Genomic DNA, 16,700 nt, shown 5'->3' on the forward strand with positions numbered 1-16,700 from the left:
TAATTTTTCCTTCATAATCACGAACGTTCGAGTCACATTTCACTAAATATTTCACAGTCAGTGGTACAAGCTACACGAATTGTTTTCGTGTCAGGTCTTATTGATATGTTCGTTTTGCAGCTCGAATTCTTCGCTGAGATATTTAAATATTTAAGTCTTACTATCCCATCTCTGTGGAGATTACAGGCCTTTCAAACAGACTTTTCATCCAAACGATCCGAAGGGGGCCCTTCTGGCTAAAAAGTCAATGATGAAGCGAATTCTGACTGGGAGTAAGCTGCAGTAGAGAAAGGAAACAGAAAATATTTTTTTGATAGTTAAGCTTAGACAGACGTACGTTGTATAATATTGAGAAACGAAAACATTGTGCACTCTTCAGAATTAATTTCGGTCAATGGGCGTTTTTATGCTAGAGACGTTAGATAAGATAAGATAAGATAAAAACTTTATTTCTGTGTCTGTGTATTTAGCCCTTATGGACTAATCGTCTTAGACGTTAAAGTTGTCTCGAGACGACATTAACGTCTAGTATAAAAACGGTAAATAAGACAGACGCCTTTAACGTCTGATGGCTTTAACGTCTTTTCGTAAGAGCGTCTGAACGACGCTCTTATCGAACGGCCCGGGTTCGAGTCCTGGCCGGGGCGCTGCGTTGTGTTCTTGGGCAAGGCATTTTACTCTCACAGTGCCTCTCTCCAACCAGGTGTATAAATGGGTACCGGCGAATTTACTGCTGGGGGGTAACCCTGCGATGGACTAGCATCCCATCCAGGGGAAAGTAGCAATACTCCTAGTCGCTTAATGCTACGGAAACCGGGATAAGCTCCGGCCTGTATGGGCCACTAGGCTCGAAGCAGGCTTTACCCTACCTACCTACTCTTATATTTAAGAAAACATTCTTATATGAGTTGGTTATTTAACAAACCAACGTTGCGTTTCATGGTTATCAATCTTGCGTTATTTGGTTATTTGGTAAAACCAATAGTTGCATTACCAATTCCTGCGTTTTGATTTGTTAACAGGCAATGGTATGTGAGCTCATATACCATTGACCACAAGTATGGTAGCCGATACGCGTCAACAAAAACAGCTGGGGAGCTCAAATATTGCAACTTCTTTGGGCGTTTTTAATAAAGCAATTATTCCACTCGCGCTTGTTGGACATGAGGTCGTTATATCTACCATCTCATATCCAACGCGCGCTCCTGGAATAATTGCTAAATAGCTCCCCCATTAAATAAGTGTTTCCTTCGGATCTTGGAATGTTTATGAACCTCTTAAAATCATGTTAAAATTGATCATAGTGGGTATTTACTTAGTAAGCATTAGTAGAGATATCCATCAGAGAGGGTTTTACTTAAAAAAAGATAGATATTTATAGCCGTAGTTTCACTTCTCTCCGCAAATTTAGGTTAAGTTGCCTATCACTAATTAAGAATAGCGTAGACCAAAAATCTGCGACATCCCCGTGACGTAGCTCCTTCAACTTGGGGTTTCCTACTGATATTCGGTATGTATAGACTGTCCACAGCCCTCTATTTTTCGTGTTTTTCTGATTGATGAGCGCTCGGTGAGAACGGTGAGAGAACTGGACGCCAGCGTAAAACGGAAGAAGCACTCGCGCTTCGCGCTCGCTTTGTTTGCTTTCTTGCGTTGAAAAATCGAGAGGCTGTGGGCAGTCTACGGTATGTACTTATGCTAAAATCTATCACAGTGCCTCTTTTTTCTGTAAGTACTTGTTATAACTGAGAGATATCCATTATAGAGGATTTAACTTGGTGTTCTAATTGGCCATAAGGTCCCAATGTTCCGATTAACCAGGTGCATTTCTTAGCCGCTCTAATGGAGTGCAAGTGCTCGTAAAATCCATTAGCAGTCTTAGTTTTAAACCCATTTACCAAGCAAAAGAAAGGCATACACTATAGACTAAAACTTGGATTACTAACGGAAATCGTCTTCTAAATAATGTCAATGGAAGTCCCTCTTTTCTATGTAAGTTTAAACACTTGTTTGTAACCAAGAGATATCCATTAGATCGGATTTTACTCCGATTTCTGATTGGCCATTGCGTTACTTTATTCCAGTTGAACAGGTGTGACTTCTTTGGATTCGGTTTTTCGGCGACGGTCATTCTTAGTCGCTCTAATGGAGTGTAAGTGCTCCAAATATGTATATATCCATTAGCAGTCTTAATTCTAAATATTTCATTAACACTATTCCGGAATATTAGGCGGCACGCGCTGTCTATTTTGACTGTATTTTGTCATTGTACAAGTACTCTTCGCTGCACTTACGCTCTCATTTGAATGTAACTTCAAGTCAGTGAAGCTCTTGAAAAGAACGCGACAGGAAATTCGCTCGATCTTTTGTAGCAAAACTGATAAAACATTTTTCGGATTAAAATTAATTTTACAGAATTCTGATCAAATTAGGTTAGCTTTGTTTCAATTACTGGTATTAACTACCTATTAATTTACCACGCTATTTATTTTTATAAATATCATTACGACAATCTATATTCTATTTGTGTAATTCTCGGCAAGTGGAGCTGATCTGTTTAAGAAAATAATGAAATTTTCCTATTGTTCAAATGTTCTTCATAGCTTTAATTGTTATTTTAATCAACTGCAAATCAATTCGGCTGTAAAGAAAAAAGGGAGAGACGTAATTAGCGCATTTCCTGCGAAAAAGGCAAATAATACCTTTTAGTGAAGTTGTAACCTTAATTCACATAATTCTGATCAAATCAGTTAACCCTCGGGCGTAAGGGGGGGGGGGGATGCCACCCCCCTTAAGGTTTTTTCGAAATTTTGAAAAGAGGATTTACTCTACAATGTTCATTCATCCCCAGCAAAAGTTATGTCATCTTGTAGAGTAAGCGAAGGGCTTTCTACTCAGTGCAAAATATCTTCACTGTGCCTTAATAGAACGAAAACCCTGGGCATGTTCAATTTCCGGTTCGAATTATTTCGCTGAAATATTTTTTAATAAGATTTAAAAATCTTACTATCCGAGTTGACGAGATGATGTTGCTGGCTTTTTCACCTACAAAACTGACGACATTTTTGATTTCTCGGAAAACAACGGGCATTAATTTTTCCTTCATAATTACGAACGCTCGAGTGACATTCCACTGAATTATATTTCACAGCTACACGAATTGTTTTCGTGTCAGGTCTTATTGATATGTTCGTTTTGCAGCTCGAATTCTTCGCTGAGATATTTAAATGGCTGTTTTTATGCTAGGGACGATAATGTCGTCTAGACGACTTTAACGTCTAAGACGTTAAAGGCGTCTGGTATAAAAACAACACGCATTTAGTAGACAGATTTTCAGAAGAAAAAAAGACTGGGTTCGACACTCGGAGGACACTGCACACGAAGACGTAAAGCCATCAGACGTTAAATGCGTCTGTCTTATTTACTATTTTTATACTAGTTCACGACGTCCCGTTTTTATACTAGACGTCTTTAACGTCTGAGACGTTAAAGCTGTCCGATAAGAGCGTTGTTTAGACGCTCTTACGAAAAGACGTTAAAGCCATCAGACGTAAAAGGCGTCTGTCTTATTTACCGTTTTTATACTAGACGTTAATGTTGTCTCTAGACAGCTTTAACGTCTAAGACAGCTTTAACGTCTCTAGCATAAAAACGGCCAATATTTAAGTCTTACTATCCCATCTCTGTTGAGATTACAGGCCTTTCAAACAGACTTTTCATCCAAACGATCCGAAGGGATCGTTTGGATGAAGCGAATGATGATCAATGATGAAGCGAATTCTGACTGGGAGTGAGCTGCAGTAGAGAAAGGAAACTACAAAGAGTTTGATAGTTAAGCTTAGACAGACGTACGTTGTATAATATTGAGAAACGAAAACATTGTGCACTCTTCAGAATCCTCCGCTTTGTTTTGATTTGGCGCCTTGGGCGCTCATTTCTTTTCGGGCGTTCAAGGGGAGCCAGCCAGATCCAGAAATTGGCTTTCTCTTCGGTACGGCCTAAAAATTAATTCTTGAAAACAAATCGCTCTCAACTCAAATCTAAACTAAACCACGTATGCCATTTATCCTCTTTTCAGAGCCTACGTCACCCGCATCCGCTGGTCAAGTGGGGCGCGGGCTCTGGGTAGGTTCAGTGAGTGTTTGAAGTGGGATACGTTATGCAACTCACCATACCCAAAGAGGTGGAGGTACATTTACCAATAATTCTTAGCGCACAAAAACCCTAAAATCGCTCATAAAACAGGGCTGTAGCATGGTTGAATTTATTGGGGGGGGGGGGGGAGGGTGAAATACGTGCACAGAAGGCCGACAGCTATTTGTCTACTTGAAGCTCGATGGGTGCTCATAAGAGACAGGTCCCTTTTTCGAGTGATTGATCGATCAATCAATTAATTAACAGTTATGGGACGAGGTTGAGCAAAATATCGTGATTTGTCAGTGGCGAGCAGATCAAAGGAAATAATTGATCTGCGAGACACTGACAAATCACGATATTTTGCGAGAACCGAGTTCAATAATTGTTTTATCATTCGATCACTAAATTTGTTTCGGACAAAGTACCTTCGGGAACTGCGTGGAAATCGCACTATTTCTTGCAGACGAAAGCGTAACTTCGCCTTCGATAATACGAGCTGGGCTTCATTCAATTCTCTTTCTTTCAGATATTGCCGAAATACAATAAGAGGAGATTCCATTGCCTTCTTTGTAGCTTCGCTGTTTTTTTCAGGCCTAGCAGAAAAATCCAACCGCTCTTCTTCATCTCTGGAAAACAAGCTGCCATTTTTTCTCGGAAGTGGACACAACTACGCATGAGCAGAATATTATTATTTGTAGCAAAATCACTGTCAGACGCTAATGCGCACGAGCAGACCATTTATTTGTAGGCAGCTATTTGCAGATCACGTGGTGGGCTCTCGGCCAATGAAAAGGAAGACAAAATGCATCGAATGATAATCAATCATAAATCAATCAATCAATTGAAAATCAATCAGTTATCAAGTCAGTCGGTCAATCAGTCAGTGAATCAAGTTTGTTAACGTGTCAATCGCTTCAGCTCAATTGTACAGTTTAACCGCAATACATCTACATCTACATTGAATTAGGTCGGTAAAAATCTAGAGACATCACACCAACCGTTAAAAACTAAAATGAATGTTAAAAATGTTAAAAACTAAATAAAACTAACACAATATATATATTTTTTTTTCAGAAAATGATTCGAACTAACGAGTCCATCAACTCCAGTCACTTTCCATATCAAGCATGTCTGGTGCCCAACCTTCCTGAAGACCTCCAGCACCAGGTGCGAGATATTAGTAACTACATTGTTGTACCACTCGACACACTGCTGGCTGTGATGTCGTTCATCTGTAACACGCTTGTCTTCATCACTATAACACGGACTAAATCTCTACGACATCCCTCACTACTGATGCTGTGCAGCTTGTCAATCACTGATTTGATCTGGGCGCTGTTCACTTTAATAAAAAAACAGTTTAATTCTGCTTGATCCACACATGTGCCCCGAATATGACAGGGAGATAAATAGCATCGGTGTCTTGTGTTACTTTTCTACCCTAAGTAACCTGGCCATGATTAGCAGAGACCGTTATTTAGCAATGAGCAGGCCAGCGTGGTATCGAAGTCACGTGACCCGATCACGTGCAAGTGTCGTCAAGAAAACGCTCTTAACTTGGGTTTCAAGCACGTTGACTACCCTGATACTGTATACGATTTTGAAAACGGGAATTTCCTACCACAATCCAGTTATTCCCATCATAATGTTTCTGTTTTATGCGGCCTGCATTCTGATGATCTTGTTCAACTACGTTAGATTTTTGCTGGCAAGTAGGCAACACTCTAGGAGTATGGGAAGACAAGTGGGAAAGATGCATGCTTCAGTAGAAAAAGAGAAAAAACTGACTCGACTGATATCAGTGATCCTGTTGTGTTTTATGTTTTCTTTTCTGCCAGCATTGATAAGCCCTTTAATTTTCGTTGCTTTGGGACTGTCATTAACACCCTTTAAACCATTTCTCTTGTTACTGTTCACAATCAATGGTCTTCTTAATCCATTGTTAAACTATGGCAGGAATAAAGAGATTCGCAGAGCTATGCTGAACACGCTCAGATGTCGACATCAACGTATCGGTCTACAGCTGCCGGCCGTAAGATATAACAGAAAAACTTCAAAAGAGAATAACAACTCAGCTATGTGCAGAGAAAGACATCTTCAGGAACTCCACATCGCGAGTAACAAATAAGAAAACTGCACTTTTGTTCATTCCTAGGAATAACTTTATCTTGTTGTAAGTTGCTTTTATTTAGTTGCTCTTTTATATTCTATTTTTAGTGAGCCAGTTTTGACGCCCGGGGGAACCCCTATATGAAAGGGGTGGGGATGCTCGTCGGAAATTTTGAAAAGTATCCCTAAAAGAGACCAATCTGGGTGTGGCTCTAGCTTTTCTTGACCCCTAAAAGATACCAAAAAAAACTAAAAACAGAATTTATATTTTAATATTTCTTCGTGTGTGGCTCTAAACGAGACCTTTATGGCTAAAAATGTTGGTTTTTTTCCCGGAACACCCTAAGGGAGACTAAAAATCCGACATTTACACCCCTAAGCCAGACGACAAGCATCCCCGCCCCTTTCATATGGAAGCCCCCGTCCCTCGGTATTTGACGTGTACGCTGCCCGATCTTAGCTCTTCTCGTCCCTGCTGAATTTCAAAGGTTACACGTATTATTCGTTTCTGTCAATTCAAACTCTTATAAAGGATGTTGTCATTAATTTATGGAAAATGGACAGCACTCTAGAAACGTGTGCATACAAGTGGAAAGCTAATTGTCTGGCCTTTCAAATGAGATATTGAAACCTTCACTGCTGTAAATACCTTTGGAGTTATTAAATAAAATGCGCAACATGGTCAATTTTGTTTATTTTTGTTGTGACTGGAATGAGTGAAAAGGATATTATCCGAGCCACTACAATTCCAGGACTTAATTGTAACGCCGGGTTAGGGCGGTACTAAACCGGAACGGAACAGGATTAAGCGAAACAAACGGAACGAGCTGGACTAGACCAGAATGGACCGGAATAAAACCGGAATGGACCGGAATTAGACCGGAATGGACAAGAACGGACCAGATTGTAACGGAATAGATCGAAATGGGCCGGAGATGGTCGACTAACAATTGACAGACTTCACTAAAAAAAATCCTTGACTGAAACACTACATTTGAGCTTAAAAAAAATTGCAGGCATAGCACTTGACATCAAAGATGTCAACACCAGCAAAAACGCGACCAAAATAATCGATATTCTGTTGTGAAATAACATTTAAAACAGTATTTTATTGAGTAACACGTTTACGTCATTTTTTGTTCTCTTTTGTTTAACTTAAGAAAGCACCAACGTTTCCACCCTTCCGGAACTAATGCATTAAAAATTCGATTCAGAAAGTACAATACCAGATTATTTTCTCAAGGGAGACCCAAACAATTCATCGCGATTGTGAATGGAAAGCCATTGTTATGTTGGACGATTTTGATTGGCCGTGTGTTAAATCTGTTAACGACATTCGTGTTTTTCAGAAACCTGTTTAAATTCTGTCGCAATCGTTCAAACCCGTTAAATTTGCAGCACATTTGATAAGCAAGTCACACTGTTGGTCAACTGGTTAACTTGGATTTCTTTTAGACGAAAGACTGCTCGCTTTTTCTGCTCTAAAATGGTCCAAGAAAGTGATTTTGATGGCAACACCTCTCACGATTCAACACAAGCCAGCGTGGATCTCGATATCACCGCAGCAAGCCTTGGGCAATTTGAAAATGAGGTACAGTACAGTGAGATAAGATAGATCACCTACTGTACATAGATCTTGGAACAAAAACTCTAAAAAATTTTCCCGCTTATCCCTTAACGTATCACATTTATCGGCTCCCAAAAATTGGTGGATTGTTTAGAAGAGAATTAGCTCAAAGAAGTCTTTGTAATCAATTGTGGTTTTATAACGGTCAAAATGTTATGCTGTATACACTTCCTAAAGGCAAGTCGTGAATCAAAAAGAAAGCAATTACGAAATCATCGTTGTTTGTCTACCAAGTTTTTGTCTTAAAAGCGTCGTCGACGCCAAAATTACAGAATCGCCTTTCAACGAAACTAGTTTTTAAAAATTTAAAACTTCTAAGAATGTGGTAGCACATCGTAAAATCTGTCAGCCAATACAAAAGGCATTCTGGTCAAATTCATGCCATTTCATAATCGTTAGTCATACAATCCATTTAATTTTGAGCTGATGCCTGTTTGTTCTTCACAGATAAAGCAAATGTATTACGCTTTATATATGATCTCATGTTCATAAAATCCGTTAGTAATCCAGCTGGTTATATGTTCTGCTACCCGAGTCACATATATTGCCACCATGTCACACGTGCTAGCCACAGACAACTGATTTTGCTTTTTTTTTTTCATAAGTGACCCTGTGACTAGCCTTTCGGAGTCAAAACTTAATACAATAAATCAAATTAATAAAATTCTAAGTGTTTAAGTCTCTGAATGAAGCCCCAGTGTATGACTTTCAAATGAAATTCGTTGTCAAAAAGTTCGATGTTTTACTTTTCCTACTTATTATGTACGACCATTCGATTGAGGGCTACTGAGAAATACTTTCATGTGGTGTTTCTTGCTTAAAATTTTATAAATCGAATCCGAGAGTTTTTCCTATTAGAACTTTTGCACTGTTGAAAAAAGTGAAATTGGGGTAAAGGTTTAAGTCTACCCACTGTTCACAGCAACATGAAAAATATCAGGGGGGGGGGAAGAAACGAGGTCTGGGACCGAGTAGCGATGCTCTCACAACTTGCAAAGCGATCAACTCACAATGCAGTCAGCGGTTTTGGACGATGATGCAACAGGCAATCTTTTCCCGCGAAATGGAAGCTGCTATGTCGTGGAATCACTTATTATAAAGGGGTTCAATTCTCTTAACTAAAAATCTAAAAGCAGCTGTTTAAATCCGAAAATTTCGTCATCGTCGTGTAGTTTTAAGAACGCAGTATTTTGTGATGAGGTACTACTTTTCAGTGCTGAAATGCAAATGTCTGTACCACGATTTTCAACTGGCCCACATGGGGATTGTAAATGAAGTAAAACAAAGAAAGACCAAGTCAACAAACAACTTCGAAACAATAGAGCAAGAACAATAGCTCCGACTAGCGCAGGAATATTCATCCGGTGATCAGTCGCCACGTTTTCATTACCATTCTCGTGATGGTTTTATTTCATAACAAACACTACATATTGACACCAAGAACCTTTCCGGAGAAATTCTCGCTGCTTTAAAGACAAAACTTAGAAAGTCTTTTTTATTACTACATATATAAAAAATCGAACTCTCTCACTGGTCCCATGTTGTTATTGTTTTGGCAAGTTCACAAAGAAAGGAATTGCTCATGCGCCTTAGAGACATCCGCTGACTACCGCCCCGATGATTGCTCTGCAAGTTGTGAGAGCATCGCTCAGATTTCATATAAGAGAATGTATGGGAAGTTGCTTTCCCCCCCCCCCCCCCCCTGAAAAATATTAATGACTAAATGACAAAATCATTATGGTTAAACATGTCAAAATTATGCCTGGTATGCAGAACGGAGTCGGTAAAAGAGGACGTCGACCCTATCCAACTGTAAGAAGTTCGAAAGTTAGACTTAAGTTCGAAACCAAGATCTATCTCACACTCGTTATTTGTCTTCATAAATTTTAAAAAGACAATTAAACAAGTCCTTGTGGCATAACTTTAGTTAATTGCGACAAAATTTGCAGTTAGTCAACTTTCTTTTAATTTCAACGAGTGGAATTGTACCAATCCATATGACTTCTCAAATTACAGTAAAGTTTCGGTTTCGAAGAATAACGACCCTTTGAAAGGCGATAAAATTCTAAGGTCGTTAGCAAATCGTTAAAGCAACGACACTGGCGACCACAACACAACTTGACTTTAAAAAAGAAACAACAACAGAGGTCACTACCAGATACCACATGATACCGCATGTGTGTACTAAAATACAACTTCCTCCAACAGCTAACAACGCCATCTAGTATCAACAGACATTCACTCTCTTTTTTCTATAAGAATTTATTTTATAAGAATATCAAGGCTGAAATTTGCGTAATTTTAAGAAAATTTTAAGAATAAACTCGAGGCTGAGATTTTGAAAAGAATGTCATTTTGTGAGTTAAAATTTGTAAATACAATAGAGGAGAAAAGAAGAAGCCACGAGCCAAGCGGCCCACACTGCCGGAGCTTATCCCGGTTTCCGTAGCATTAAGCGGCTATGAATATTTCTACTCCCCCCTGAATGGGATGCTAGTCCATTGCAGGTTCGTTCCGAACTATTATGTTTGTTGAAAAATTGTACTGTTCTATTTGTCCAACAATTCTTACCAGTTTTTCCGCACAAATGGTTAGCGTTCAAGGCAACACATGTTAGTTTTTACGACTTCGTATAATCAGCTCGTTGTAGACGACTCGACCAACGCCCTGTTTCAATTTGGAAGTCCCTCGGATTTTTTTATCCAATTATTTACTCAAATTGAACAATACACATGTCCTATTATATATACAAACTACCAATAATTTTTCGATACTAGTAAATTCTACAACCCTCGTGCAGCGTATCGATTGAAATCTCCTATTGGTCCAAATTAAAAAAAAATAGATTATTGTTGTCAAAACAGGTAACCAAACTCAAAGATTACAGTAAATCTCCTTTCGGGAAAAGAATCGAAATTCACAAATGTAGAACATTGGCGGCGTTGTTGGTTTTACATATGAGTGGGATATCTTCGTGAAATTGAAACGGAGATCCTCGCAAATATTATGAATTCACAGCGGCATAAAAAGGAGGTTAACAACGCGAGCATTGAGTCTGCGGGTTTTCCAGCGTTTAATAAATAATTCATGCTGTAAATTAATTCAAGTAGCGACAAACACGCGGAAACAGGTTTGCAACGACAAAATCAAAACGTGAAGAAATTTCTGTGCCATTGAACATGCATCGCTCTCATTTTGCTAAATCAAAGCCGTCGAATCCTCGATTTCGACACGTAGTGTCACCGCCAAAATCTGTACCTAAGGAACCAGTAACCTATGTTTCCGAAGTAACGGTACGTTGCTAGTTGTGACAAGAGTCATTCGACGATTTAGAGGCGCAGATAATCCTTGGAATAGTTCACTATTCGTTGTTAATGCTATTAAGTTATCAGCTAACACTGATGTACTTTTTGACACGGTTCCCTTGCAGATTCAACTTGGCGGAAACACGAGAGATATAAGCCCAAAGAAGGTAAGCTCTTGACGGATACAATTTTCGACTCTCGTTTGTTTCAAAGGATCTACCATATGATTTTAAGCTAATCCCCAAACTGCACTTATGTATATCAAGAAAGGCGATCTACATTAAAACCACGTACATGTTTGCTTAGTTCTTTTGCCATAAACGCCTGTAAAGAAAAATAACAGAGAAAACTGCGACTATACGTGGCATATAACTCGGTTATTTACTTGAAATATAGTTTTCGCTTCCAAATAGCATTTGTTATGTTTAAAGCTTGTCATTTTTGTGAGTTGTTAATAAATTAGGTCTGACTTCTCATATATGCTTAGATCCGTGCATATGTGCTAATTTGTAATCGTAAATCTTAAGTTTGGCACTGGTCAAATCAAACCGATGCCAAATCAAAAAACCCAAACCTCTTAAACTCTGATTTGGCCCGCCTTTAAAGCTGTTTTGAATATTTATGTTTGAAAACAGCTTGTTTTAAAACTCACGGCGGGAACTTTTTCGTACAAAAGAATCACAAAAGCCTGCACCTGTACTTCATGGAAAACATAAATACATTAGATTTCATTTTCATTTGAGATTTCCTTTCTTCGCTTTTCGGTAAATTTTGAGAAAAAAAAAGTATTTAAAGAAATTCGAAAATACCAAAGTCTGAAATAGTGAAGTCTTTAATTGATGGTATCGATATCAAAACCACAAACGTTAATTTGTTATTACACCAGTGGAGATTCTACTTCGAATAATAATTTTAAATTCTACGTTGTTTTTACGCGGGAAGACCCCCTAACTGTTACATTTAAATGTAAATTCAGAAACGTTTAATTATTGTTCAGTTCTCATCCGTAAATATTCGTCGATATCCAGAACTCAGTCAGGGACCTTATAGACTCTCTTAATAATCTAAAGTATACTCCTAAGTATAAGCTACAACTGAGTTGTTCGTGCAATTCAAAACTAGTTTAAGTTGGTGTGAGTGGGAACTTAAAAGTTCGACTTGCTATTTCGTTAAGTGGTTACATTTATAGCTCGCTAAAAAGTACAGAAACTTTAACATAAAAAGCTGTGCAAGAAATATTCAAGCTGATCTGTAAAATAAAGAATGGACAGTTACCACGCCTGAGTTAAAAAAAAAATGTCGTAACCAATTTTGAGTCCTTTAGGGGCCAGGCTGCGAACGCGGCAGAGAACAATGGCCACATTAAACTGAGGTATTAGCTGCCCTGTTTTTATCTAGCTGGGATAAATAGATTGAGTTCGAGGCGAATCATTTTTTTGGACTACGAGAAAACGACTGTAGCTCCATGCTAAGCAAGAAATTTTTGCTTCCTAAGACTACGCATTACATATTTTGTAAAATATTTACTTGAATTGTCAGAAAACGTTATAAGTCTTTAACACGCAACTGTTTTCAATTTGCTTAACAGTTATCCACATCCCAAACAAGCCTATCGCCTCAAAGGAAAGTGAGCAATTCTCCCTCCACCCCTGAGAAACATTATTCCAAGGAGAGCTTGTCTACATCAGTGTGGAGTCAGGCGTCGAAAAAGCCCGTGGAGGGTACCCCAAGGACCTCAACGCCGGAACTGCGAAAGTCTGTAAGCCCACGTCTTGGACAGCAATCGATCAGCGGTTTCCATCATGAGAGCATGTTGTCCAAGGTGGAGAGCCATGCGGAAAGACAAAAACAGTTTTATGTAAGTGTGATTTTTTTGATTCGTATATAATAGAGCGGATTTCACTTGAATGTCGAAAGAAATTTCCATTTCAGGTTTTGCATTACTACGCAAAGTGATTGGTTTTAAAAACAAACTCGCGCCACTTTCTCGACCAATCAGGAGTAAAACCAAAACCAATCGTGAGTCGCTTACAAACGTTTTACCGCGCTTCACGCTGGCTACATGTATTTATTTCAAATTTGGTTGGTATGGTCCACTGGATTGTCTGGCACGGTCTTTTGTGATTGGCCAGAGTGAAAACTTTGGTTTTGGTTCTGCGACACTCTATCAAAAAATTGCTCTATACGTGAGTACTTATCCAAGGTATTTTAGGTGCATCATCAAATTTCACCAATCAACTGTCAAGCAAGCAGTTGTGAAAATTAGGAAATCATCAACAAGGAGCTTCTTTGTTCTGAGGTGACGCTAAATTTACAGAGCTGACCGGAGTAATAAAAATGTTTGGTTTGGCAAAAGCTTCGAGTCCAGAATGTCTTTTCAAGCACACATATACTACACTGTCTGCACTGCTTTTGTTTCTGGTTATTTTTGGGATTGACAATTAATTTCGATTGTCAGCGTGGGTTTTATAATCCTGGAGTTCACTAAATGTTTAGTTTATAAATTCGAATGCTAATTTTGTATTGCATGTAATTATCACACATCGTACCTTGCATAAATTGAGTTTAAGATTCAAACTGAAATATAACAATAAAATTTTACACCTGCGAAGTGAAGAAGAAATTGTAGAAACAAACTTTTCCGTCTTGCTAAGACCAAAAACCAAACAATGCCCAAATAAATCAAAGCCTAAAATTCTATCTTCAAGGAGGTCGGATAATTTCAGTTGGAACCCGCAGGAGTGGGCATACGAAAGCACTTGAAAAAAGGACCAACTGTGAAAAAAGAATTAAGACAACAGAAATAGACGCTCCTGAAACAAAGCATTTGCTCGCTTTTAAAACAATTCTTACAAAAGGACGCTTAGCACTAAAATGTTAAGAATGTCGAGAAGTTAAATCTGCGTACGCGCCTTTCTAAACAACGCAGTTTACAAAATACCAGAAACACAAGTTCACCCGTGTGACGCCGATGTTTTAAGCTACTGAGGAAGGAGTAAAGTCTGTTTCCACGCATTCTTCTATTCACTCAAAGTTTGGATGGTAATTATATTTTGTTTCTTAACTTCTCGCTTTGTTGAGTTAAAACAACACTTCATTTATTAGGATTCTTTATTGTGGTTTCACGTCTAAATTGGAAGCAATTATCGTTTTACTGTTGTGTCTATTGTGGATACAATCACTCAATTACAGGTGAAGATTTCTGTAAGCTACAGCTGAAAGTTCTAGCGGCACGAAAGGAAAAAGTCTCGTCGAAGCAATTTATGCTAGAATCGATTGGCTATTTCTTGTTCTCTTTGTGAAATAGCTTTAAATATAGTATCAAGCCACCGCAGACAAATTTAGGCCAGAACTTTAATTTGTACCTAACAAATAGAGGACTGGTAAAAGCAAATGTATGACTGGCTACCGACTACATTGGTTTCTCTGCTGTACGGGGAAAACAGTGAACATAATAAACTGATCATGAATGCACGTGTCAAGTCAAATGGTCGTATCACGACGTTAAGTCCTATTTATGCTGGGTACAAAACTTCTTTTAAATCGTGTTAAGCCTTAAAGTTAATAGCACAGTGGTCTAACAATGCTTAACTTAAGTAAAATAACTAACATAACAACAGTTTACAAGAAAGCAACAGCGAAATGTATCAGAATTAATATAGACGAAGGGAGCGCGTGAAACGACGAAGGATCAAAACATATTCTCAGTGATGTCTTGTTCATCTTGTTTTGCGCGCCAACTGTAAACAGATTACCATTAGCGTCAGCTGTGTTCTTTTGAGATGTTCACTGATACTGTTGTATCAGGGTGGTAAAGGAGGAAGGTCTAGATCAAGGTTGATGAAAAATAAAATAGCCATTTCACGATTCAAGAGAGAAAAAACCATTTTTTTATTTAGCGGTTTAGCAAAAGTAATATATTCTGGTTTTCATTTTGTCGTAGGATTCTACAGCAACCAACGGCATAGATTCGACACAAGACTTCAACGGAGAGAAAATCAATATCCCTCCATTAGAGTTTACAACCCAGCAGTCACATCGCGAAGACCTTTCCCTGAAGAAGCACTGGTACTATGACATACTCCAACGCATGGAGGACTTGAGCTGGAGTTATCAAAACTTGGAGGTGGAATATTCCTTCTTAGAGAAACTTATGGCAGAGCAAAAGGAGGATTTGAAAAAAGCGAAGAGCTGGAACAAACGTGTAAGAAATCAGAACGCGTCGAGCAGAGCAAACAAGGTTCACTGACTGCAGCCGACAATATAAACGTTGTATATTTCGATCACTTTGACTTATTTTTAAGGATTTTTGCTTAAAGAAATTGGATAGATGAAGTATTACGGGAGAAAGCGACAACAGTGGTTGTTTAATGTTTCGTAAGATTAATATATATTGGTTTCAAGGTTTCTAATGAGAATAGATAGATAACTAAGATCTAATGTCCCTATAATATCATTACATTCAAGTTGTAGATAACTGAAAACCAGTGATGAATGTATAGAAAATCATCAACTACAGGTTACTGCCCTGTTGTTCTACTATTCTCTCAGAAATACTAGTAAAAGATATGTCTCGGATAATGAGCAAAGAGATATGCTTTCCAGAGTTTGCGACTGCATGGTTAAGGTTCTATTTTGTCATTCATTTAGTAGTTATGGTGGTATCATGATTTAGGATATAGCTATTCTAGGAAAGAATAACATTCATGCTTCCAAAGGTGTGGCCTCTATGCAGCTCTGGAGCCCGGAAGGGTTTGTTTTGGAACTAAAAACAAGGATTTTTTCTTGTAACACAGACAAAAATGCAAATATTTGTTCCTTGAAGCTCTTAGGTATTGCACTGGGGCTAAGAGCTGAAGATATCTTTGGGGCCCTGAGTATTAATTAAGGTTCAACGATGGCTCCATCTGGGAAGACATGAACTCTATGGCTAATGTGTTTAAATTCTTAAACAGCTTTGACATTTCAGAAAGTAAAAATTTTCATTAAGCGTTTTGTCAGTGTCAGTATATTACTCGCGGCACAAGTGTGTCAGTTGATAGAGAATACATTATGAACCTCTTCAGTTGTAAAGTAAAGCTTTTCCTCATCAGATTATATACTGGCTTACTGACTAGGTTTATAGAATTAATTTTATAAGGGTACATTAATTTTAAAAAAAATTATTTTTCTCTTTCTTAGAGTACAATCTATTTGTTAATATTGCTATTTTGGATTGCTTGGGATTTTAGCATTATTCAATAAAAAATTGCTCCATTTGGAAATTGTCAAAAGTTTTGCTTATTCAGCATAACTTTATTTAGTACTAAAAATCCTTTCGACTCGACTCGACACCACTCGTGGAAATTACTAAAACGTCCGATCAGTTCACTTATACAGTTAATCCCTAATTGTTTCTCAAACATAACGTTTTCCTATAAATAATAAGCTTAATGTTACCGAAATTACGACCTTTTAGTCAAAAACGTTCGGTTTTTATTTGTATATATTATAGCCTTTTAACTTTTTTAAACAAAATATCT

General features: G+C 38.1%; 2 protein-coding genes across 3 annotated transcripts; both read left to right on the top strand.

Moving 5' to 3' along the window:
* The first annotated feature begins 3,970 nt into the window (after window positions 1-3,970).
* On the top strand, window positions 3,971-5,752 carry LOC144662173 (uncharacterized). Its single transcript, XM_078522926.1, has 2 exons — window positions 3,971-4,125; window positions 5,212-5,752. Exons 1-2 carry the CDS (start codon window positions 4,057-4,059, stop codon window positions 5,509-5,511), a joined length of 369 nt encoding a protein of 122 aa, XP_078379052.1. The 5' UTR covers window positions 3,971-4,056; the 3' UTR covers window positions 5,512-5,752.
* Window positions 5,753-7,638: 1,886 nt separating this feature from the next.
* LOC144662497 (uncharacterized) lies at window positions 7,639-16,396 on the top strand. Of its 2 annotated transcripts, none has more exons than XM_078523309.1 (4): window positions 7,639-7,837; window positions 11,304-11,345; window positions 12,767-13,036; window positions 15,122-16,396. In XM_078523309.1, the coding sequence occupies exons 1-4, from the start codon at window positions 7,733-7,735 to the stop codon at window positions 15,425-15,427; spliced, it is 723 nt and encodes a 240-aa protein (XP_078379435.1). In that variant the 5' UTR covers window positions 7,639-7,732; the 3' UTR covers window positions 15,428-16,396. The 2 variants fall into 2 exon arrangements, with proteins under 2 accessions (XP_078379435.1, XP_078379434.1); XM_078523308.1 differs by lacking the exon at window positions 7,639-7,837 and adding an exon at window positions 10,991-11,166.
* Window positions 16,397-16,700: the final 304 nt, after the last annotated feature.

This window comes from Oculina patagonica, chromosome 8, assembly GCF_052425735.1.
Source record: "Oculina patagonica isolate OP01 chromosome 8, crgOcupat, whole genome shotgun sequence".
NCBI classification, from domain to species: domain Eukaryota; kingdom Metazoa; phylum Cnidaria; class Anthozoa; order Scleractinia; family Oculinidae; genus Oculina; species Oculina patagonica.